At 47.2% G+C, this 25,373-nt stretch overlaps 1 protein-coding gene across 2 annotated transcripts; it reads left to right on the top strand.

Annotated features, from left to right (window-relative positions):
- Window positions 1-8,628: 8,628 nt before the first annotated feature.
- PPIE (peptidylprolyl isomerase E) lies at window positions 8,629-25,144 on the top strand. Of its 2 annotated transcripts, none has more exons than XM_047872280.1 (10): window positions 8,629-8,677; window positions 9,605-9,703; window positions 11,180-11,223; window positions 11,673-11,699; window positions 12,853-12,934; window positions 13,464-13,564; window positions 16,127-16,250; window positions 20,603-20,788; window positions 21,737-21,879; window positions 22,061-25,144. In XM_047872280.1, the coding sequence occupies exons 1-10, from the start codon at window positions 8,647-8,649 to the stop codon at window positions 22,127-22,129; spliced, it is 906 nt and encodes a 301-aa protein (XP_047728236.1). In that variant the 5' UTR covers window positions 8,629-8,646; the 3' UTR covers window positions 22,130-25,144. The 2 variants fall into 2 exon arrangements, with proteins under 2 accessions (XP_047728236.1, XP_047728237.1); XM_047872281.1 differs by having other exon boundaries at window positions 8,631-8,669.
- The last annotated feature ends 229 nt before the right edge of the window (window positions 25,145-25,373 follow it).

Genomic DNA, 25,373 nt, shown 5'->3' with positions numbered 1-25,373 from the left:
CCAAAGCATCAAATAAAAGAAAATAAAAACGCATGATTAATATAGGCATATCTCATTTTATTGTACTTTGCTTTGTTGTGCTTCACAGATATTGTGGGTTTTTGTTTTTGTTTTTGTTTTTGTTTTGTTTGTTTTTTATTTTACAAATGTGGCAATGCTGCATCAACGAAATCTGTTTGCCCCATTTTTCCAACAGCATTTGCTCACTTAGCATCTCTATGTCATATTTGGGTCATTCTCACAATATCTCAAAATTTTCATTATTATATTTGTGATGTATTTGTGACATATTATTATTATATTTGTGGTGGTGATCTGTGATCAGTGATTATGACTCCCTGAAAGGTAAATGATGGTTAGCATATTTTAGCAATGAGGTTTTTTTTTTTTCAGTTTATTTTGAGAGACAGAGAGAGAGAGCATGCACACACACAAGCAGGGGAGGGGCAGAGAGAGAGGAGAGAGAGTGAGAATCCCAAGCAGGCTCCAAACTGTCAGTGTGGAGCTTGAGCCCGTGAACTGTGAGATCATGACCCGAGCCAAAGTCAAGAGCTGGACGCTTAACCCACTGAGTCACCCAGGTGCCCCAGCAATTAAGTATTTTTTAATTAAGGCATATACTTTGTTTTTAGACTACAGTACAGTGTAAAATAATTGTTTAAAAAAAATTTTTTTTAATGTTTATATATTTTTGATAGAGCAGGACCAGGGGAGGGGCAGAGAGAGGGGGAGACAGAGGATCTGAAACAGGTTCCACGCTGTCAGTGCAAAGCCCTATGCGGGCCTCGAACCTACAAACTGTGAGATCATGACCTGAGCTGAAGTAGGACACAACCTACTGAGCCACTCCGGTGCCCCTAAACTAACTTTTATATACACTGGGAAGCCAAAAAAGTCCTTTCACTCGTTTTATTATGCTATTTGCTTTATTGCAGTGGTCTGGAACCGAGTCAGCACCGGGCCCAAGGTGTGCCTGTACAGGGAGGGAGTGTGCAAGGACGGGGGTGGAAGAAGAAACTCCCCTGCATTGTTGCCCTGTGAACTTCCCACGGGCTCTCCTGATGGCTTCCACTCTCTGTATCACTCCAGCAACGCTTTGACTCCCTGGTAACAGCAGGGCCTCCCCGCAGCAGCAGCTGAGTCCAGTTTACAATTTCCTGTCACTTGCAGAACCAGCCCCATTGTGCTGTCTCAAAGATACCAGCACCAGGGAGTCAGTGCCCTGTCCCCAAGAGGTCTGGGTCTCAGCCCCATGGAACCCTCTTCCCGATTCAGAGACACCAGCATCCTCCAAGTAGCGCCCGACCTTTGGAGGCCTGCGTTCCAGCTCTGCTGTGCTTTCCTCCAAACTTCCATGAGGTTCGATTACTCACACCTCTTCTCCGAGCTCCTTCAGCCCTGGGGGTGGTAGCTGCTTCCTGCAATTGCTACCTCTCGGTACCTTGATGGTTTTTTAACTGTTCCTTTAGTGACTTCATTAACAACTTTATACTTAGTTAGCCATGATTTATATTCAGTTCTCTCTGTTCAAATAATTGGTGGGTTCTGTCTCCGGACTGGACTCTGGCTGACTGAGAAAATGTGCCAGAAGGGGATTTTTTTTTTTTTTTTTGGCATTACTTTGGTTGTGTTTTTGGATAGAACTCAGTGCTAACCTTACCCACAGACAATGGCATGATAGCAATCTGTGGCATGCGAAGACTTCACAATTCAACAAACTATGACCCACAGTCAACTGACTATTGACTATTCACTATAGTCAAATGACTGTTGAAAATGCCAGTGGGGCACCTGGGTGGCTCCGTTGGTTAAGTGTCTGACTCTGGCTCAGGTCATGATTTCACGGTTCATGAGTTCAAGCCCAGCTTGGGCTCTGCGCTGACAGTGTGGAGCCTGCCTGGGATCCTCTCTCTGCCCCTCCCTCACCCACTCCCTCTCTCTCTCTCTCTCTCTCTCTCAATAAACAAACAAACTTTAAAAAAAGAGAAAATACCAGGGGACAAAGTGGCTGTTTCACTTGGTCATTACAGTAGTAATGACAACCACAAGGACCATGGTATAGGAAGAATATTTTTTTTGTTTATTCTTGAAAGAGACAGACAGATCATGAGCTGGGGAGGGGCAGAGAGAGAGAGACAGATCATGAGCTGGGGAGGGGCAGAGAGAGAGAGACAGATCATGAGCTGGGGAGGGGCAGAGAGAGAGAGACAGATCATGAGCTGGGGAGGGGCAGAGAGAGAGAGACAGATCATGAGCTGGGGAGGGGCAGAGAGAGAGAGACAGATCATGAGCTGGGGAGGGGCAGAGAGAGAGAGACAGATCATGAGCTGGGGAGGGGCAGAGAGAGAGAGACAGATCATGAGCTGGGGAGGGGCAGAGAGAGAGAGACAGATCATGAGCTGGGGAGGGGCAGAGAGAGAGAGACAGATCATGAGCTGGGGAGGGGCAGAGAGAGAGAGACAGATCATAAGCTGGGGAGGGGCAGAGAGGGAGGGAGAGACAGAATCTGAAGCAAGCTCCAGGCTCCAAGCTGTCAGCACAGAGCCTGACACCAGGCTCGAACTCATGAGCTGTGAGATCATGGCCCAAGCCTAAGTCAGATTCCCAACTAACTGAGTCACCCGGGCGTTGCAGAAGAATTCTTTTGAATGCACCAGAGTGCTTATAGAAAGAAGATGATGAGCTCACATGAATCTTCAGCTGGAATTATGACTGCATTTAAGGAGTAATTAACATATCTTAAAAATGGATGTGTGAATGTCTCAAAAATGGATACAACCATTCCTGCAACTTTGCATCTCCTCATTTGGGGGAGAAGATTAGATGTCTCCATTTGTATGAAGGACGGTTTTATTTTGTTAGGTAGAAAGAGTTGTTTTCATTGTCTTATAGGAAGCTCAAATACATGAAGATGTGTGTGTAGGGATGCTGAATAGCCAAAGGGAGGGATGGCGTCATTCATTAAGCTGTTGTCTATTAACTCCAACTCACCCTTCCATACTCTGCCCTGCAATGCTGGGGCAGGGACCCTGCCAACCACATCTCTGCTTTGTCGAAAGCAGGCTCCCTATGGGCTTTGTCAGTAGGCAATAGGAGGGATAGCAAGGTTGAAGGAAGAAGGAACTGGCTTCTTCTCCTGCATGGCCCAACCTTTATTATCCAGCAAACTTCTTCACCACAGCAACAGCAGATCCCGTGGGGCTTGTGAATCCAGTTTTTGGTTTTCCCAACATTTGGACACTAGCCTCATTGTGTTTCACTCAGAAACCCCAACCACAGCTGACCAGTACCCCTACTCAGAGATCTGAGTTTCAGCTCTGCCCGGCCTCTCCACTAAGCTTGAGTTTTAAACCTTCCCTTTGCTCTCCTAGCCCCAATGGTGGTATTGCTTCCAATAATTGCTTCCTCCCAGATACCTTCTTCTGTTCGGGCCCTGTCAGCTAAACGGTTAATAACTTCATACCTCGGTGACAGTCCTTTAGATGAAATTCTCTCTGCTCAAAGAGTGTGGTTTCTGTATCCTGATCAGACCCTTCCCAATACACATACCTTAGAATGTAGCACTGAAAAAAAATTTGTTGACTAGCAATAACACTTATTGGGTTCTTACGACCTCAGGCTTTGTTCTAAGTGCCCTACAGGCATTATCTCATTTCATCATCAAAGTAATCTTATAGATAGGAACTATTAGCCCTAATAAAAGGAAAAATCAATACTGATACGTAGTTAGTATTAAATGTAATGTACTGCCAGGTAAAGCAGGGCCACTTGATCCAATACGGAAGTTAGGCCATGGGAGGGGCACCTGGGTGGCTCAGCTGGTGAAACGCCCAACTCTTAATTTTGGCTCAGGTCATGGTCTCACAGTTGGTAGGGTCCAGCCCCATGTTGGGCTCTGCACTGACAGTGTGGAGCCTGCTTGGGATTCTCTCTTCCCCTCTCTCTCTGCCCCTCCCCTGCTCGAGTGCACTCTCTCTCTCTCTCTCTCTCTCTCTCTCTCTCAAAACAAACAAACAAACAAACAAACAAACAAAAGAAGTTAGGCCATGTGAGATTGTATCTTCAGATGAAGTGTTAGCAAACAACTCAGGAAGCAGGAAAGGTTTACTTTGAGGTAGACAATGTACAAGGGCTGAACAGGCCCTGTGAAAACTGACTCCATTCAAAGGCAAAGGTGAGCTTCTAAGGGCAACAGCCCCAGTTTCAGAAGGAAAAGTGATTGGTTGGTTCAAGTAAGTCTTCAGCTTGTCAGCACAAGATTGTTTGGTGTGGAATGGACCTGAGCCCCCATTCTATTTGTGACTTGTTGGAACTTTACTGACCCCAAAAGTCATCGGGTTGAGTCCAAATAGGACAGTTGAGACACAGATCACACGTATGGCAGGCTCATCACCAGGCTCTTCGTTTTGCTGATTCTGATTACTTCTCCCAGAAGCAGTTGCTTTGAGCCCTGACCAATGCCTTCTTGCCTTTTACTAGCAATATAGTCTCAGAGACATGCAGCAGGTAAGCCTATCTGCAGACGCTCAAGACTTAGCAAACATTTCCTTATCATCTCATTTCTACGAGGAACCCGAGCTACAGAGCAGTTAAGTAGCCTCCCCTTGGTCACGCAGCTAGTCAGTGAGAGAGCCAGACATTGGTAGGTAAGTCGGTGGCTTATTTTTCACAGGAATCAATTTCCTGATGCCATTTTCCCCTGCAGGTGCTCATGTGGACCAAGCCTTCCTGGTCAGGCAGGTTGACCTCAAAATTGATACATTTAACCACTTTGTTCTACTGCTTTTAAGGAGGAGAGAGAGGGAAAGAGTGGGAGAGAGGAAGAAAGAAACCAAGAATATAGTATTGTTAAGAGCATGGACTCTAGTGCTAAATAGATCTACGTTAAAATCCCAGATTTGACTTACACCACTTACAACTTTCATGAACTAATTAAGTTACTTAGCTTTTTTAAGGCTCGGTTTTCTCATCTATAAAATGGGAAAAACAATACATACCTAAAATGGCCCTCAGTTTAATCTCTTTCAGGTAATTTTTTTAAGCATACCAATTTATGATCCATGACTGCCCCCTAGAGGTAAAATTAAAAATTTGCACTCTACAATTATGCTAAATACAATTCCTGGAAAGCTCTTTTCTTCCCAAACTGTCCAGCAAAAAAGCCAGTAGTGTCTGCAAATCAAATGGTCCAATAACCACTGGTTTGTGGTGTCTCTGATCTCCTTGAATTGCAATATCAGGCTTCTCCAAATGTAATCAGCAAGGCTTGTTGGGGCACCTGGGGGGCTCAGTCGGTTAAGCGTCTGACTCTAGGTTTAGACTCAAGTCATGATCTTAGTTTCATGAGTTCAAACCCCGTGTCTGGCTCTGTGCTGGCAGTGTGGAGCCTGCTTGGGATTCTGTTTCTCCCTTCTCTCTGCCCCTCCCCTGCTCACGCTGCCTCTGTCTCTCTCAAAATAAATACATAAACAAAACAAAACAAAACGGAAGCAGCAAAGCTTGGCCAAGTTGGGTACTGCAGGGCACCAAGGCACCAGAGAAGTGTGACTCCCACGAAAAGTCAGTTACTCACTATCAACAGTAACAACAGCACACACAAGACATGAGGCAAACCCAGATATCTTTACAAATGAGTTTCCGACATTTCAAAGAAAAGGAAATTATCCCCACCATACACAAACTACTTCGAATAACAATAAAAGGAAGGAAGGAAAGGAGGAAAGGAGGAAAGGAGGGAGGGGCGAAGGGAGGGAGGAAGGAAGGAAAAGACACCTGGATGGCTCATTGTATTAAGTGGCAACTCTTGGTTTCGGCTCAGGTCATCATCTCGTGGTTCGTGAGTTCGAGCCCATCTCATGGTTCATGAGTTGGGCTCCGTCCTAACAGTGCAGAGCCTGCTTGGGATTTTCTCTCTCTCTCTGCCCTTCCCACATACACTCGCTCACACTCTCTTTCAAAATAAATAAACTGAAAAAGAAAGAAAGAAAGAAAGAGAAGAAAGCTGACCAATTCATTTTATTAGGTTAAACTAAGTCCACAATCCTTTATCTTAAATTCTTTGGGGCCGGGGAGCTTAGAAAGATAGTGTAATATGTAAGTTGTGTATAACACCCCAGCAAAGTCTGAACCAGCTCCCACAATCAAATATGTTAATATTTTTGCGGTATAACATACTAAGTGGGGTAAATAAATGCTATAAATTGGCTTGCATCAATTCAGATCCGGCTTTGCTACCAACTGAGTTTGCTGAAAAAGTGCTCTCCCAAAAAAGACACCTCTTGTTAGTTCTCAGAACTCTTTGAATTTTAGAATTGCAGGTAAAGATCGTGGGCCTACTAAGGAATGGATGCCAAACAAACCTGGGATGCTAGTATGAGGAAAGAAAATTTAGCCCAAACTTGTTAATATATTTGCAAAACTCCTGAAGTAAAATGCTAGGATATAGAATCCAGCAGTGTATAAAACAAACAAACAAGCATATAGCATGAGTCTTTTCTCTCACATTCCTTGACATCTACTTTCAAAATATATCCAGAATCCCACCACTTTTCACCGCCTCCACGGCTATTCCCCCTGGTCCATGCCATCATCTCTCAACTGCATTTCTGTAACAGCCTGCTACCTGACCTCACTCGCCACAGAAGCCAGAACGGTGCCAGTGAAACACATCAGGTCTTGTCACTCCTCCAAGCAAACCTGGGGTGTCTTCCCACTTTATTCAGGATGAAAGTCAAGATTCTTACAATCACCTCCAAAGCGCCCACGTGATCTGACCTCCCGGCGGCGGTCTTTCTGGCCTCACCTCCTGCTGCTCTCCCTCAGCTCACACCACTTGAGCCACAATGGCCTTGGAGTTCCTTGAACGGGAGGGGAGACAGGGAGATGTGAGAGCAAGCCCCACGCTAAACACCACGGGCTCTCACTGCTCTTACCTGAAATTCACCAGTTTTTCACGAATAAACACTTCTCAATTTGTTATGTAGCTGAGGCACAGGGGTGCAAGACCAACTGTGCCAGGTATTAGAGACAAAGATCAAATATATATACATATATATATGTGTGTGTGTGTGTGTGTGTATACATATAGTTTTTTTTTACCATTTATTTATTTTTTGAGAGACATAGAGAGACAGAGCACAAGTTGGGGAGGGGCAGAGAGAGAAGGAGACGCAGAATCCGAAGCAGGCTCCAGGCTCTGAGCTGTCAGCACAGAGCCCGACATGGGGCTCGAACTCACAAACTGCGAGATTATGACCTGAGCCGAAGTCGGATGCTCAACCGACTGAGCCACCCAGGCACCCCTATATAGTTTTGTTTTGTTTTGTTTTTTTCTAATTATATCACACCCACTTAAAGGATGCCTGGTCAGATTCTTCTTGAGAGTGACCTTGTTGGTCTGGAATAGTGACAGGTACCCGAGGAGATCCCATAATCAGATCTCACAGCCTCATTTCTACGATCACCTCCCTGGTTTGGCCTGAGACTGGTGAGGCCAATGGGCATAGGCCTTGGTGTCAAAGTGGGAGAGACAGACACACCTGACCACAGTTACAGGGTGTGGTCCAGTTGGCTTCTGAATTTGGCAGCTATGGCTTCTGTCTAAAGGGGCGGGGGTGGGTGTGAAGCTTAACAGGGACTGGTGGATGCCTCCAGATGGAGGAAAGAGAGAACCAGAAGAGCAGAGGCAGAGGCGGGGGAAAAGGGCATGTAGTAAGGGCCAGAACTGGTATGGAGGTTGGTGTTGACTTACGTCCAAGGCCCCTTGTCAAGGGCTCTAGGGGCCTTGTTAACTATCGGCAGCAGGGTTTAAGAAGGAGCTCTGGAGAGTTTAGATTTATTTTGAAGAAAGATCACCCTAGGAAAAAGCTGGAGGATGGAGTGGAGGTAAAAAGCCACCAACTCTGGGGCACCTGGGTGGCTCAATCGGTTAAGCAGTGGACTTCGGCTCAGGTCATGATCTCACCGTTAGTGAGTTCCAGCCCTGAGAGCCCCCCGCCCCCAACTGTGGACTCTGTGCTTGTGGCAGGGAGCCTGCTTGGGATTCTCTCTCTCTCTCTCTCTCTCTCTCTCAATAAATAAATAAACAAATAAATAAATATTAAACAAAGATTAAAAAAAATTTTTTTAATGTTTTATTATTTATTTTTGAGACAGAGAGAGACAGAGCATGAACGGGGGAGGGTCAGAGAGAGAGGGAGACACAGAATCTGAAGCAGTCTCCAGGCTCTGAGCTGTCAGCACAGAGCCCGACGCGGGGCTCGAACTCACAGACCATGAGATCATGACCTGAGCCGAAGTCGGACGCTCAACCGACTGAGCCGCCCAGGCGCCCCCAAACAAAGATTTTTTAAAAATGGGTTTCTCTCGTGTCTGTAGCAGGTTGTCCAAGAGCACGCAGGCGAGGGTAGCCCATCGTTTACTGGCGGTTTTTTATTCGCGGAGCCGGAAGATTCCGCCGAGCTCGGTTTGCCCCAGTACCGAACACCTACCGCGCCGGGGCGCTGCAGCTCACTCACGGCAGGGCACCTCCCACCGCCCCGGCGAGGTCTGTGAGCGCCTAGAGGCGGGGGCGGGCCCGGAGGGGCGGGGCCTTGCGGAAGGGGGCGGGCTGAACTCCGGCTTCCGGTGGGTGCGCGCGGGAGCAAGATGGCCACCACCAAGCGTGTGCTGTACGTGGGTGAGCAGGCCCGGAGTTAGGTGGAATCGGGGCGAACCCGCAGGGAGTGGGTCCTGGCGTAGGGCAGGACGCATCTACGAACGCGGAGGGCAGCGAGCAGCTGTCTAGGCGGGATCGATGGCGGTACTGCTTTGCTTCAGGGAGTTAGCCCGAGACGTAACAGTCTTTCCCGCTCCCTTCCGGGACGGCTGAGCTCTAACAGGAACCCCTTCACCCACTGGACCCGGAGGATTGGTAGAGGGATATTATGGGGCTCCAGATCCTCGCGCTCATTCATTTTATAGACACTCACTGCAGCTCTGGCTCAGTCCCGGCCCCTGCCCTAAAGGAAGGGGTTCCCTGACTAACCGGTAGCAGTGAGAATAACCTCAGTAGCAAAGTTTGATGAGCGCTTTGTAGCCCAAGTAGGGTCAGTTGTGTTTACCGAAAGGGAGCAGCAAGAGCAAAACCCCGAAGATGTGAAAGAGACTTATACGTGGGACAAAGGGGTCATCTTGGGAGAAACCCAGGGAATTGAGTAAGCAAAGGGAAAGTTGGCGGGGCTCAGGTTATCAAGAGCCTTTTGTGTACGCTGCTAAGGAGTTTGTATTTTATCCTGAGGACAGTGGGAAATCTTTGAAGGAGTTTAAGCGGTGAAGTAATGGGTTAAAATCTGCATGATCCAGGATCGCTCCAGTTGGCTGTGTGGAGGAGAGGGAGGGCAGTTAAGAAGCTATTGCAGTAATCCTGGCGCTAAGGTGGGCGTCTGTGAGAAGGGTCAAGAGGTGTGTTTCCTTAAGGATGGATGAGGGAGCAAATGAGAAGGGAGGTACCCAAAGGACTGGATGGAACAACCCCTCTCCTTGGCTGTCGCATGCTAACTGGGCTGCAGGGACTTCTCAAGAGAATGGAAGACAGTGGTTCAGAAGGCACTTGGCTTCTTTGCAGGTGGGCTGGCAGAGGAAGTGGACGACAAAGTTCTTCATGCTGCTTTTATCCCATTTGGAGACATCACAGATATTCAGATTCCCCTGGATTATGAAACAGGTGAGTCCTTTTCATGTCTTTCATGTTCAGAATACTAAGAGGAAAAAATTCTAAATATGGTTGATATGTAGAAAAGTTCAAGAGGGTGCCTCAGTAGGGCAGCATGAGAGTGATCTTGGTTGTAAGCTGTAACATAACTTGCAGAGTCCCATCTGTTGAGTGTGAGATAACAAAATTTTCAGTAGCCCAGTAGGAAGATAGATTTTGAGCTACAGGGAGATCAGACTTCTTTCAAACTACCTGCTGGACCTCTGCTCCTTTCTTGGCAGCTGTACTGTTAATCAGGGCACCAGGGAAGCTCAGCCCCAACTGAGGGACTTTGGCCCCTGCTTACCTGGGGGAGTTTTCCTTCAATTGCTATCACAGGTACAGTGCAGTTTTTCTACTTTCCCTTTCTTGTCTTTTTTAAGATTGGAGTTTTAGGCCTAGATCAGTCATCGACCCTGCACCATTATTAGCAAGGTCTTTAAACACTCTGGGTCTGGGATCTTTATCTGTAAAAATCAATATGGGCATACTTTGGAGATATTGCAGGTTTGGTTCCAGACCACTACAATCAAACCAGTATCGCAATAAGATGCGTCAAGTTAATTTTTTGCTTTTCCATATAAAAGTTACATTAATCTATACTATAGTTATTAAGTGTGCAATAACATGTCTAAAAAAGCAATGTACCACCTTAATTAAAACATACTTTATTGCTGAAAAATGCTAGCCATCACATGAACTTTCAGAGAGTTGTAATCACTAATCACAGATCACTATAACAAATATAATAATGACAAAAAAGCTTGAAATACTGTGAGAATTACCAAAATGCGACACAGACACAAAATGAGCAAATACTGTTGGGAAACTGGTGCTGACAGAATTGCTTGGTGCAGGGTTCCCTTCTCAGTTTGTAAAAGATTGTATCTATGAGACACAACAAAGCAAAGTGTAATAAAACCAGGTATACCTGTAAGGTTATAGTGGTTCTCTAAAGTTAGTTGGTTTAATTAAGTTAGCACTGTTGTGCTTGGCCTTTTAAGTTAGGTCAACATTTTTCTGAGGGTAAAGAGTGAGCATGCTAATCCAGGTTTTAAGATTCATGCTTTATGCACAGTTGATGCTCAAAATGTGTATTTGGGACCAATAATTGATAAGTTAAGTAACTTAATTTTTCTACTTGCCTTGTATGCAGAGGTTAAGGCTTTAATTTGGCTTTGGTAAGAATTGAATGCCTTAAAGATTAAAAGTACAGTTCATTCTTTAGCCATGTTTTCTAAAAGACAGAGTTCAATATTACTGGAAATATTGTTCAAACCGGGAAGAATCAAAGAAGGAGATTCTTTCTTACAAAATAGTGATTGGGTAGAATTTCCAATGTCGGGATATGGCATGTGATTGACTTCCCTGTCCTTGTGACCATATTTCTTCCCATTGCCCCCAGTGCTAATTACTTGTTTTTGTTTTCCCTTTTTTTTTTCCTTTCAGAAAAGCACCGAGGATTTGCTTTTGTTGAATTTGAGTTGGCAGAGGTGAGAAAATTCTGTGTTACTTCTGTTTATTAGTCTTTGTTTTGTGTTAATGTTGTTACTGGTTACAAAGGGAACCAGTCTCCATTTGGTTAGGTGTCTAGGCCTCTTGCTGAGGCTTCCATAGAGACACGAAGTGCTGCTTAATGGAAAGCTTCCCATCCGTTAATAACATTTAGAGAGTTAACAACACAGACCTGCCCTTCTTGCTCTGCACAGCTCCTGCAGCCCTGCTCACTGAGCATTCCTGCCTGGCCACACTGGTGATCATTTCTTAGGTCTTCCTCTAGATGGCAAATTGCTGAAGTGCTCTTTGTTAGACACACATACAACCAAGGCAGGAGGTATAAGATGTGACTTTTTGCTATTTTGTTTTAATTTTGTTTTTCTGCTGCCAAGTATGCGTTTAGACACCATAGAAGTTAAACTTGTACCTTGTCTTTTCTCGGCAGGATGCCGCGGCAGCTATTGACAACATGGTATGGCTGAGAATCTTCATTCCTAACTGAAGTTGCTTTTTGGTGGTACAGAGAGTCCTTATGCCTAGATTGGTTTGCCTAACCTCCAGAGTTACAGGGTTGCACGGGGAAGTAAAAATTGTCATCGTGTGCAAATATTCGCTGTGAACTGATCACTTGTAAGATTGGTCCTTACTCAAACGGCCTTCCCCATTTACCAGTGATATAAATTCTAATCATCCCTATTGGCCAGTCTCTCACTGACTGCCCCATGTCTAGGATAATCGCAAACACTATGTAAGTTGGTTGCACGGTGAAATCACACGTTTTGCAAGAGAGGCAGAATTTCATGAAACATCGGACCAGTGACAAGTAAGAAGAGAAGTTCAGTAAGGGTAATGGCAGGGTGTGTTACTGCTGTGGAAGATTTGAATACCCTGGAGAAGACTTTGGGAATAATGATGGATCTCTAGAGTATTTGTGGCGTCTTTGTGATTTTCATATCAGATGTGACGTGCAATAATGTCATATACTGTTGACAGAATTTTGTTGGAAAACCACTACAAACTCATCAGCACCCGTTACGTCTTTGCTCTACAAATTAGTACATAGTTAAACCTGAAATTTATAAGAAATTTATTTCCCTTACTTTTAGTTTCACCACAACAAAGTCCTGGTCCTTTTTTTTTTTTTTTTTTTTTTTTTACCCCCCTTCTCTTTTTACTCTGAATTTGTCTTCACTGCTCTAAATGGATTTATGATAAGTGACCTTTCCCAGTACTAGTTATCTTTGGATGATAAAGTTCTCCTTTACTCCTGTTCTGATACCCATTCACAGAACATATTCCTTAGCCCTCAGAGATCATTTCTCACCATTTCAAAGCAGATCTTGACTTTTGAAGGTGAACCCAAGTACCTGGAAACTGCAATTACCCGTGTAATTCCAGAGCATTCTGGAGTTACTTTCAGGAGCACCCCCGGGGTGGGGGGGGGGGGTGGGAATTGCAGCCCCTGGGCTGCTGTGTGGTAGGCACGCAGCTTGTTGTTAGCGGTCAGGGATTCAGGGAGAATAAAGCATGAGCATGTCTCAGATGTATTAGAAGCAAATGCAAAGCTGTCTGACTCTCTTTTAACCTGACAAGAGTTTAAGCAGCTGGATTTTCGATCTTTTCAGAATGAATCTGAGCTCTTTGGACGGACAATTCGTGTCAATTTGGCAAAACCAATGAGGATCAAGGAAGGCTCTTCCAGACCAGGTGAGCGGGGACAACCACAGATTCCACATCACATCCTCCAGTGTAGCCTTAGTCACATTTTTATTCCTGTTTGCTTGGAAGTAGGCACTGAATGCCGCTCCAGATGGATAGTAGAGGATGGTTCACGTTGGCAAAGGGCATGTGCCGCCTTTGTGGGGAATGAAAAGAGTTTGAGCTTCTCAGAGTGATTGTCTGTATTATAAGAGAAACCCTGCCCGATCTCTTCTCTTCCCCAGTTTCTTGGCACTTCGCTCATCAAGGCTGGAACTGGCAAGGCTGTGCCTTCACCCTTGATGGTTTTTTTTTACTTAATTCTTGATGTCGTTTTTTTTTTACTTAGCTTCGTACAAGCTGGACTTCAGGGCGGACATTCCCGTTGGGAACTTTCCTTACCCTTGGGAGTTCCTCGGCAGAAGTGTCTGGCTCCGAGGGCCATGGAGTATGTTCCACTTTGCCGACCAAAACAGCTAGTGAGCAGCTGGCCGTTAGCTTGAATTTCTTAGCATTTGTTCGATTCTTCTCCTTTCAGTGTGGTCAGATGATGACTGGTTGAAGAAGTTCTCTGGGAAGACTCTCGAAGAGAATAAAGAGGAAGAAGGGTCAGAGCCTCCCAAAGTGGAGACCCAGGAGGTGAGAGCAAAGGCGTGCGCTTCTATAGAAAACTTTTTTTTTTTAAGTTTTTATGGAAATTTGCAAATATATACACAAAAGCAGAGAGAATGAAAAGCAGACTCTTAGTGTTGTGATGAAGGTGGTATTGAGTGAGTGAGTGAGAGGCTCTAGTTCTTTTAGCCTTGTGCCCTGTGTCATAATGAGCTGCTCTGGTCTGCCTAGTCCCGTGTTGGGATTGTCTACTGACGAGGAGGAAGCCTGAGGTGAGGAAAGTGAACGAGTGGTCCTCTTCACCCCTCCTGCCCAGTCCCTCCTTCACTGAAGTGCTTTACAGAGGCTCACTGTCTCCCTGTCGCTGCCCTGATTCAGAGGAGGCAGGCCAGAGTGGTGCCACCTTCCCTCAGTCTGTACACAGGTTCGAGGCTCTCCCTTCCCAGGAGGAGCCTGCCAGCACTCCCTCCTGACTCTGAGCATCCCTCCCTGGCTGGCTCCCCGGGCTTCCCCTTTCTTCCTTGTGACTGTTGTTCTCTGGATTTCATTCTTGGCTCATGGTGTCTGTCTCCCTCTCTCCATCTCCCCTCCTCTCCTTGGTTGAAATTTTTTGTTTTTAATGTTTATTTTTTGAAAGAGAGAGAGAGAGACAGAGCACAAGCCGGGGAGGAGCAGAGAGAGGGGGAGACACAGAATCCGAAGCAGGCTCCAGGCTCTCAGCTGTCAACGCAAAGCCCAACGCAGGGCTCGAACTCATAGATCACGAGATCATGACCTGAGCTAAAGTCAGACGCTTAACTGACTGAGCCCCCCAGGCACCCCAGCAGTCACTGATTTTTTTTGCAGCCTCTCCCATGCTGTTACCTTTCCTGGCCTCTGTTTCTAGTGTCCAGCTTTCAGATCTTTCGGCTGCAAGTCTCACAGGCAGCTTAGAGTTGCCCAGCACGAGTGCCCTCCTCTCTCTAATCTTGCTCTCCATCTTGTCAATTTGCCACCATCCAGCCACACACACACCGACCCAAGCCAGAAATTTGGTTGCAAAGCAGAACACACATGGCCTTCACAGTCCAAGGAGTAACCTTAGACCCCCCCTCTTTAGAACGGCCAGCACATCATCAAATGCTGCCAAGTGTTCTCAGACTTTCCTGAGTCCCCCTCCTTGGTTTATCCCATTGCCCCAGTTAGCCTCTCCTTGTGCAGATAATTGCAGAAGCTCCCTAACTAGTCTTCTGGCTGCTGACCTCTCTCTAGTCCTTCATTGAGACAGACGGAATGACCTGTTTAAAGCACAGACTGAGTCGGAATCTGTGACTCCCTCTCTGCCGCTCCCCCGCTCATGCTCTGCCTCTCAAGAAATAAATAAACATTAAAAAAAAATTATAAAAAATCAATAAATAAAGCACAGACTGAGCCCCTGATTCCTGCTAAGAATTCTTTAGTGGCTCCCATTGCCTGTCCCGAGGAAGAAAGTTGGGGTGTGCTCCCCAGTTCCTGTCCTCCCACCTCACCATCTGTCTCCCTTCCACTCTCCCGCTCCGGTCCCCACTTCAAGCTCAGGAAAACCAGTCTCTGTTTCGCTGTACGTCTTTGCTTTTGTGCAGGCTACTCCGGTGTTTCTTGCCTGTCCCTTTCTAGGCAGTAATTCTGTGAGTGTAGGGGCCTTGTATTAAGTATCTTATTAATTAAAAAGTGAGGTGGGTGAATGTGGTTAAGAGCGCGGGATCGGGGGTGGGGTGGGGTGGGATGATTTAGGCCTGAATTCCGGCTTCACCATTTAACCACTTCTCTGACCTTGGGCAAGTTACTGAACTTCATTGTACCTCAGTTTCCCCACCTCTAAAATGGGGATAAATAGCAGTACTGATTGATCTTTAGGGTGGTTGTAAAGACTTGATGAGCTAGTATATGTATCCTTCAGAGAATAGTACCCCGTACTTGGCAAGTGCTGTGTGAACGTTTGCCGCTGTTGTTGCTAGTGGCAAGTAATAGTAATAGTATCCTCAGTGCCAGCGGGCGACCTCAGCGTACTGCTTGACTTTTCTCTTTGGAACACATGTGACCCCAGCAAATGTCTCCTTATCCTCTTCTTAGCCTTGTCTCCTTGGAGTGTAAATCAAGGCCCCTGCCTCCCCCATTGTCTTCTGAGCACACCAGAGGGCTGCCCTCCCGGCTTCCGTTGTAGCCAGCCTGTGGGTGCGCAGGACTGAGCATAGAAGGGAGGAGGTGGCGTCTTATTTAATTGGAGTGAGGTGGGTTTGAACGTGTTGAGAGCTACCTTCTGTGGGCCAAAAAAGTGTTCTGTGACCACAGGGCAGGGTGAAGCGAGCTGGCGTGTCTGAGGGTAAGTGTGATAAGGTAATGAGCCTGCGGGGTGGGGCTCAGGTTAGCTGGTGCTGAGGTGTCCTGTCACTGGGTGTCCGGCCGGGGGCTGCGGCCGTGGCCTTCCCTTTCACGGCCCAGGGCCTTCCCTGCCAGCATCTTGCTGCAGCCCGCTCGCAGCTGTTGGGTTCTTGGTGCATATTCAGAATACTTGCTCTCCTACTTGGGGGTTAGAGTTCTCCCCAACTTAATGATTTCTCCTGCACCCAGGGAGAGCCTGCTGCGAAAAAGGCCCGATCAAATCCTCAGGTGTACATGGACATCAAGATTGGGAACAAGCCAGCCGGTCGCATCCAGATGCTCCTGCGTTCAGACGTTGTCCCCATGACGGCAGGTGAGTGGGACTTCGGGCAGGATGCCAGTGGCTGAGCAGTGGCCTTCCCAAGGTCCTCACTGCCACAGTTCTTGTGCCCTTGACACTGTCTCTGACCTGAGTTGACTTGAGGCATCTCAGATCCTGGGATCTAGGAACAAAAGAGTCGAAGCAAGCACTTTTGAAGCTTTATAGGTGCTGGTTTACTATTTTTTAACAATAATTGTTTTGTTTTGTTTTATTTTGTTTTTAACACAAGTAAACATGTATCCATGCTCAAAACAAAACAAAAAACAAGTACCATACACACATACTGCAACAATACTGAAGTCAGTAAGTTGAAAACTTAAATCTTTTTCCCTCTCTCCACATCCAGTTTTACTCTCCAGAACTAACTACTGTTAACGAACAGTTTCTTGAGTTTCTCGTGTAAATATTGACTTCTATTTATTCTTTTTTTATATCTAGTTTCATTATGTAGGCGTCAGTTTCACAAAGTTTGTCATGAAAAACCTCACTCCCCTGGTACTGTGCCCCTGCCCTGGGCACCTCTCCGCCCCCCCTCCCCCCAACATCTGCTGCTCCCCAGAGGCAGCCAGTTTCAACTCTTAGCTGGTTCTTTTGGTTTTTTGTATTAGTAAATGAGAGATTTTTTTTTTTTTAATGTTTTTATTTATTTTTGAGACAGAGAAAGCGTGAGCAGGGGAGGGGCAGAGAGAGGAGAGGGAGACAGAATCTGAAGCAGGCTCCAGGCTCTGAGATGTCCGCACAGAGCCCGACGCAGGGCTTGAACTCACGGACTGGAGATCATGACCTGAGCCGAAGTCGGACGCTTACCCGGCTGAGCTACCCAGGTGCCCCAGTAGATGAGAGATTTATATTTCTGCTCCCTGGTTTTTTCATTTTAGACATCTGTTGGCTCTTCCACTTCAGGAGATAAGGAATCAGCTTTTTAAATCCCTTTCCCTGCCCCGTTATCTTCCTGACATATCTAGTTGCCATAAGCTTGGTTAAGTTGGAGGTTATTTTTTTTTCAACGTTTTTTATTTATTTTTGGGACAGAGAGAGACAGAGCATGAACGGGGGAGGGGCAGAGAGAGAGGGAGACACAGAATCGGAAACAGGCTCCAGGCTCTGAGCCATCAGCCCAGAGCCCGACGCGGGGCTCGAACTCACGGACCGCGAGATCGTGACCTGGCTGAAGTCGGACGCTTAACCGACTGCGCCACCCAGGCGCCCCTAGTTGGAGGTTATTTTAACTATTTAACATCATACTATAGTAATTGCCATTCACACACAGCATTTTGTTTTCCTGGGATCTGTAATTGTCTTGTTTTCATGCAAGCTCAGTCTATGCATTTATTCCTGATGCTCTCCCAAATTCTGCTGCCTGCGTAAATCTCTCATGTTCACACACACCAGATATTCTGTCGGTTTCCCTCTCCTGTAGAAGTCCTCCTTAGAGCCTTCTAACTCTCTTTAGCCTGGACCATTGCTTTCCCAGCCTGCTGCACAGCTAGTGTCACGGGGTCTCCTGTGTTCTCTGCTGTCTTCTTTTTTGGTGTATTCCCTCATTTTAGTAGAAGACATGCTTCTGTAGCATCTGCAGGAAAGAGCTTGGGAGGTAAGTTTTTTGAGACTGAAATCTAAACATAAGTACCTTCTCACTTGACTGATAGGGTACAGAATTCTAGAGGAGTCTAAGGTCATTCTGATTCTTGGTCCTTTATATAAAGCCCTTTCTTTCTCTCTAGTGCTGAGCTTTCCAATACAGTAGCCACTAGGCACATGTCACTGTTTAAATTAAATAAGATTAAAATTAATTTCCTCAGTTACACTAGTCAAGTGCTTTTCTTTTCCCTTTCTTTTTTTTAATATTTGTTTTAATATTTGTTAATTTTTTTTAAATATTTGTTAATATTTTTTTAATATTTGTTTATTTCTGAGAGAGAGGGAGACAGTGTCAGCTGAGGAGGTGGGCAGAGAGAGAGGGAGACACAGAATCAGAAGCAGGCTCCAGGCTGTCAGCACAGAGCCTGACGCAGGGCTTGAACCCACAAACCGTGAGATCTGAGCTGAAGTCGGACGCTTAACCAACTGAGCCACCCAGGTGCCCTCCAAGTGCTTTTTTTTTTTTTAATTGTTTTTTTAATGTTTATTTGTTTTTGAGAAAGAGAGACAGAGTATGAGCGAGGGAGGAGCAGAGAGAGTGGAGACACAGAATCCAAAGCAGGCTCCAGGTTCTGAGCTTTCAGCACAGAGCCCAACACGGGGCTCGAACTCATAAAACGAGAGATCATGACCTGAGCCAAAGTCAGATGCTTAACCGACTGAGCCACCCGAGTGCCCCTACACTAGCCAAGTGCTTAAGAGCTGTTAGATAGCCCTGGCCTAGAGGCCCTTAGGGTGTCTGTGCTGTGTTCTAAAACCATGTGCCTTTGGATAGATCTTACATCCATCATGCTAGATGTTCAGTGGGGGACCTACTATATTAGTTTTCTATTGCTTTTGTCACTGATTACCACAAACTTAGTGGCTTTCAGCAACACAAATTTATTATCTCCCATCTGGAGGCCAGGTCACTCCCTTACTGGAAGCCCTACAGGAGTATGTTTCCAGGGGCATTCAGGTCAGCAGAATTCAGTTTCCTGCATGTGTAGGACTGAGGTATCCCATCCTTGCTGCTGTCAACTGAAAGCTATTCCCAGTTTCTGAAAGCTCGCCACTTCCCTTCCTCCATCTTCAGAGCCAACAGTGGTGATCCAGTCCCTCTCACATTTTGAATCTCTTAGCCAGGAAAGGTTCCCCTGTTACAGGTTCATGATTCTGTTAGGCCCCTCTGGATAATTGGGGCTGCTTTCCCCACTCGAGGTCCATCCATAACCCTAATCACATCTGCAAAGGCTCTGTTGCTATATCACGTTCTCAGGTTCCAGGGACTGGTATGGATGTCTTTAGAGAGATGTTTCTCCTGTGTACCACACCCACAGGACAGTGTTTTATCCTCTGGTTGGGGAAATTTCTTTCAATTACTTCTTCACTTTTGTCCCCTCTGATTTCTCTCTTCTCTCCTTCAGGAACCTTCCTAAGTGTCTTTTTTTTTTTTTTTTTTTTTTTAATGGCGTTCTGTGCTTATTTCACAGAGGTGATAATTCATCTTTCTGGGGATATTACTAAAGTTTTGTCTTCCTGTGGCTTATGTTTCAAGTCCCTTTTTCCTGAGTTGTTATGTGTTGCTTTCTTTTTGGTCTGTTTGTTTTGGTCTTTGCTTTTCACGTTAGATGCCTTCCTCATCTTTAAGAATGGGGCCCTAACAATCTGCCCGGAAACTTCCTAGGCATCAGTAAGGCATGCCGGCTGAGGCTTTCCACCTGTGGGATGAGTCGGTTGGGGTCTTTCTCTGTCAGACCCTGGATGTTTGTTCCCTGACTTCTGTTCTCTTTGACAGCACAGAGTCCTCTGAGAAGAGTCTAGTCTCCTGCTAGAGGCTCTTACATCCAGCTGTTTGCCATCTTGGTTGGGAGAGACGGGGGCAGTATGTAAACTTTCACTTAATCTCCATTTGTCATCACAGTACCTCTGCTCTCGGCTACATGTAGTATAGCCAGTCCAGAGACCCTCTGCCTTAACCTACCAGAGAGAGTAGACCTCCAGCCAGCTACTGGGGAGGAAGTGGTTAGCTACTTTCTTAAACAGGCTTTCAGCCAGCTTTCCTGTTTTCAGAACCACCTTTACCCTGTACCTGAGCTTTTGGCATTTCTGCAACATAAAGCGAGTTGCTTCTTGGCTCTTCTGACTTAAGATCCAGCTTTCCTTTTTTTTTTTTTTTTTTTCCTTTTTTTTGAATGTTTCAAATTTTTATTTAAATTCTAGTTAATTAACATATAATATTAGTTTCAGGAGAACTTAGGGATTCATCGCTTAGGGTTTGCCTCACTCTTTTTTTTCCCCTTCCCCTGTGTTCATCTGTTTTGTTTATTTTTCTTTTTTTGAGAGAGAGAACGTGCAAGCAGGGGAGAGGGGCAGACAGAGAGAAGACAGAGAATCTTAAGCAGGCCCCATGCTCAGCATCATGGTTTTCCCAATGCCGCCCACCAGCTCCTGACCCCGCATTCCAATCCTGAGACAGGAGAAGGTGGCGCGGAGCTCCCCGGCCACCATGCCCACTGCACAGCCCATCACAAAGCACATCTTCATGTGGTCAAAGCAGCTCAGCTGGGACTGTCTATAGGGCTCTATGGCCACCTGCATTTCATTCTTGGCTTCGGTCACTCACTTCTGCGTCTCACGTGGAATGCAAGGCGAGGTGTGCCCAAAGCCTGAGGAACTGCTCTAGTTTTTAACCTCAGCATCCTTTCCTTTCTCCCCACCAGAGAATTTCCGATGCCTGTGCACCCATGAGAAGGGCTTTGGCTTTAAGGGAAGTAGCTTTCACCGCATCATCCCCCAGTTCATGTGCCAGGGCGGTGATTTCACGAACCACAATGGCACTGGGGGCAAGTCCATCTACGGGAAGAAATTCGATGATGAGAACTTTATCCTCAAACACACGGGACCAGGTGGGACCCGATCGGGGCGTGGTGGCGTGTGGGGCCAGGCCAGTGGCTTTGTGGATGGAGCAGCGGGCTGTGGTTCGGGCGGAGGGCTCAGGTCTGCAGGCGAACTGGTCGATGATCCAGCACCTGCATGTGGCCTGGCTGGTGTCAGGGAAGCGGCTTCCATTCATACACTGCCCATCCTCCCTGGGGTCTGCCATGTGAGCTCTCTTAGTCCCTGAGCCTGGCTGCCCCGTCTCTGTTAGGTGTTCCTCTCTCTCTTAGTGGTTGGTCCTCCAGCAACTGGAGAAAAACTACTATACTGAATGGTCATCTTGAAACTTACGACCACACTTCCTCAGGGGTCCTTGGCAGCATTACTAGAGTCCCCTAGTTACTAATGCTCAGTCCCAGTCAGAGGTGACGGTTCCTCCCTTCGCTCCCGAAACCTCCATGTCACCCTCCAAGCATGACCTCCTGCGTCTCCTGACACGGGCCCGCTCTGCCTTCCCTCAGGGCAGGGCACGAGCTGTGGTCCAGACCCCATCCTTGCTCCCCTACCTGGGAACCTGGCTTCTGTGGTTGTCCCTCTGCTGCCTTGTGTAACCCACACCCTCTGCCCCGCTGGATCAGCCCATCTGTGTAAAAGCATATGGTATCTGTGTTTTAAAAAACTCCTTTGACTTGTGTCCCTGTTAGCTATCTTCCATGCCTCTCAATCCCCTTGAGTAAAACTTCTTGAAAAAGTTGTGTAGACTCCCTGCCTTTTGTTCTCTCTCTGCCCCTTCAGCCAGACTTCTAGCCCCACCTTTACTGAAACCACCCTTCCCACGATGCCAAGAGCATCCATCTTGCCAGTAGCCAGCTCGTGCCACCTCCCGGCAGCATTTACACTGCGCCATCTACAGACATCTCTCCGACGGCCAGGAGCCAGGGGAGAAGGAGCTCACGTGCTTGTTCTCTCTCCCCCAGGCCTGCTCTCCATGGCCAACTCCGGCCCAAACACCAACGGCTCCCAGTTCTTCCTGACGTGTGACAAGACGGATTGGCTGGATGGCAAGCACGTGGTGTTCGGGGAGGTCACAGAAGGCCTGGATGTCTTGCGGCAGATTGAGGTGGGTGGCTTCCCCGGGCCCTGGGTGCATAGCCCTGCGGGAGAGCTGGAGAGGGGCCACGGCTGCTCCCAGGGAGGGCTGCTTCTGCTCAGGCAGGGGTGGGCAGATGGGGAGGGTATCCCTAAGCCAGTCCTTACTCTCCACCCTCCCGTGTTTCTCCCCCTTTTCTGTCCCCACAAAGGCCCAGGGCAGCAAGGATGGGAAGCCAAAGCAGAAGGTAATCATTGCCGACTGTGGGGAGTACGTGTGAGTCCACAAAGTCTCGGCACTGCCCCTGCATATCCAGGAGCTGTCAGCCTGGGAACCAGCACCTGAGGGTGTCTGTCCCCTTTGTGGCAAGCAGGGGTTTGTGTCGTGGCCCTTCTTGGACTCAGCTCGGAGCAACTCTTCTGCAGGTACGGCCTGGGCTCCCTCTTGCTCTTTCCCAGGCGTGGCCGTGGGCCTGGGAGCCAGCATAGGGGCCGCCTTCCCCACTGTGGACAGGCTGTGCGTGGTCTTTTCCGGCCTTTGCTGCCACGGCTTCTCCTTGGCCCGCCAGTGTGGCTCCTGGACGTTTCTTCTAGTAAAATAAATCCTAGTTCCTGAACTGCCGAGTCCAGCTAGTTCCTAGCAGTTGTCAGAGATTATGTCTGTGGCTAAGCTGTCCTGCTGAATTAGGCTGGCAAAGGGATGGGGTATAGCTTTTCTCTACTCCCTTGGATAGTTCCCTGAGATGCCAAGTAATAGATCCTCAAGCCAGGTTCCCTTGTCAGATCATTGTCAGGACGGTGGAAATCAAAGATAGTGGAGAAATTTGTCTTCTGCTGCCTGTGCTCCTAAACTCATGCTGGCTAGTCTTGTAGGCAGCAAGCGTAGTTACAACTCTCAGCGATTCATGTGTTTATTTCTTCATATTCACTCTACAGATATTAAGTAAGCTCTGTGCCCAGCGTAGGGCTTGAACTCACAACCCAGAGGTCAGGAGCCACATGCTGTACTGACTGAGCCAGCCAGGTGCTCCCATTCTACAGAATTTTTCACACAATATTTTATAACTCAAAATGCCTTCTGTGTGCCACGTACTATGCTTATTTGTCCGGAGACAAGCTGTCACCCAGCTACCTGGGTCTAACCAACCTGCTGCCTTTTTTGTGAATAAAGTTATTGGAACACAGCCACATCCATCTGTTTACATATTCTCTATGGCTGCTTCCTTATCACAGTGACAGAGCTGAGTAGTTGGTGACAGATACTATATGGTCCCCATGTTAAAGCTCTCCAGAGAAACAGAACCAATAGGATGTGTGTGGACATGTGTATATATAGAGAGAGAGAGATTTATTTTAAGGACTTGGCTCCGTGATCGTGGAGCTTGCAAGTCAGAACTCTGCCAGGCAGGCAAGCAGGCTGGGACCCAGGGAAGAGTTGATGTTGCAGGTCAAGTCTGAAGGGCTGTCTAGAGGCAGAATTCTTCCTCCCTCTGGCAAGCTCAGTCTTTTCTCTCTTAAAGGCCTTCGACTGATTGGATGAGGCCCACCCACATTTTGGAGAGTAATGTGCTCTACTTCCAGCCTGTTGCTTTAAATGTTAATCACATCTGAAAAGTACCTTCACAGCAGCATCTGGACTGGTGTTTGACCAAAAACTGGCCGTGGTGGCCCAGCCAGGTTGACACGCAAAACTAACCAACACAGCCTCAAAGCCTAAAATATTTATGACATGAACCTTTGCAGAAAGTTTGCTGATGGCTTAAACAAATGGTCCCACCCCATGCTCAGCTCACAGTCTGGTCCTCCTAATGCAGCCACTGCTTGGAGCTCAAGCTTCTCTCTCCGTGCTCAGCCAGGTGGCTTTCAAGCATCCCTCACCTGCTGAAGGCCTGAGCAGAGACGAGCCCTGTGGCCACTAGGCACCTCTCTGGTTGGGTTGCTAGGACCATTCAGAATCCATGGGGCTGGGCTTTTTGATGTTAAGATCTGGACAAGCCTGGTGCCTCCTGGCTCTGGTGACCCCAGGATAGCTCCTGTGAGGGATGTTGGCTGAGCTCCTACTGGGGGTTTCTGTCTTCCTTGTGGCTAGGATGTACCACATGGTTACCCTTGACCCTACAGAGCTCCCAAAAGAGACCTTCCCTCGAAGCACAGGCCCCCACTCTGAGGGCAAACTATGGCCATCACAGGTCAGCCACCAGGAAAGGATGTGTATAAAAGGGTATAGCACAGCCACCTCCCAAGAGGGGACTGACTCCTATGATGACCTTGTTGCTTTCTCTTGTTCCTTGGTAGCACCCACTGGGTGCCAGTGCCCCTCCCAGTGTGCTACGGACCATCTGCAGGTGTTATCCCTGTATCCACAGCAGAACCCACAGCAGAGGTAAACCAAGGCCTGAGTGACATGGCTACAAAGTCCCAGAACATGGTAGAGCAGGATAGGAAGCTCAGCCTGCCTCCTCCTAGTTAAGTGGGGTCCTGGGAGATTTATTGGGCTCTAGCCTCGGCCTATGGCAGGGGGCCCAAGGCCCTCAGGGAGACACATAGTCCCTATAGTTGGCCTGGACCCTTTGGGGAGACCTAAGGAAACAGGGTTCTTCCCTGCCAGACAGGAGGTGCCCCAGAGCCTGGGGAGCAGTGGCCTGGCTACCTGATCAGCTCCTCACAGCATACTACCAAACCTGTTACTTGGGAAGGCTCTGGTCCTTCGGAAGTGTACCCAAGGGTGTCTGAGGTAGCTTCCTGGTCTGCACATGCATTGCCTCAGCCCCAGCACCTCAAACAGGGCTGGGTTTTGCCAGTGCACTGACTCCTTCAGGTTGTGGCCCCAGGGTTGGTCCCGTGGCTGCTGGAGTTTCCTCTTTGACAGCACCTCAGCCCTCGGATGTGGCTGGCCGTGATGTCACAGTCCCAAAAGCCTGCAGCAGCACTCCAAGAAGGGATTTGGGACCTACTTTTTAGTTGTGAACACAGTCTTATAGGCTGCGGGTGTTAAAAACCAAGAAAGCCATGTTTTCAAAAAATATTAACAGGAAAATTTCTACTACATAATAAAGTGGGAAAAGCATATTTCAAAGCAATTTATATGATATGGTGTGATCCCAATTTTGTAAAAATACCTATCTATAACATGTAAACATCTAAACATGTGTATCCTAAGGAAAAAGCCTAGAAACAAATTCACTAAAATACTGTTTATGAATCATACAACTGTGACAATTTCAGATTTTTTTTTTCCAATTTGTCCTCCAAAACTGCATTATTTTTGTAATAAATGAAAAACCTGTTTTTTAAAAGGTGGGTTGAGTGCTTTGTACCTTTAAGCAGGCTGGTGGGATCCCCTTGCCCCTGGGAACATGGGAAAAAGGTCCACAGCCTTGGCCGTAACCAGGCACTTTCCTCAGGCCTTGAAAGCAAGTGGGAACACAAAGTACCCCCTCCAGAGACTGCAGGGTGTAGATTTTCAGGAGAAAGCACAGCTTTGAAATAAGTACACCATCACCTGCAGAACACGTTCTGGACAAG

The sequence above is a fragment of the Prionailurus viverrinus genome, chromosome C1 (genome assembly GCF_022837055.1).
Source record: "Prionailurus viverrinus isolate Anna chromosome C1, UM_Priviv_1.0, whole genome shotgun sequence".
In the NCBI taxonomy this organism is placed as follows: Eukaryota; Metazoa; Chordata; class Mammalia; order Carnivora; family Felidae; genus Prionailurus; species Prionailurus viverrinus.
Note: the sequence above shows the minus strand (reverse complement) of the source record. Positions and strands in the feature narration are given on the sequence as shown.

Coding starts and splice junctions, on each gene's coding strand:
- PPIE (XM_047872280.1), top strand. CDS start 8,647: ATGGCCACCACCAAGCGTGTGCTGTACGTGG. Junction 8,678..9,604: donor CAAGCGTGTGCTGTACGTGG/GTGAGCAGGCCC, acceptor GCTTCTTTGCAG/GTGGGCTGGCAGAGGAAGTG. Junction 11,700..12,852: donor CGGCAGCTATTGACAACATG/GTATGGCTGAGA, acceptor CGATCTTTTCAG/AATGAATCTGAGCTCTTTGG.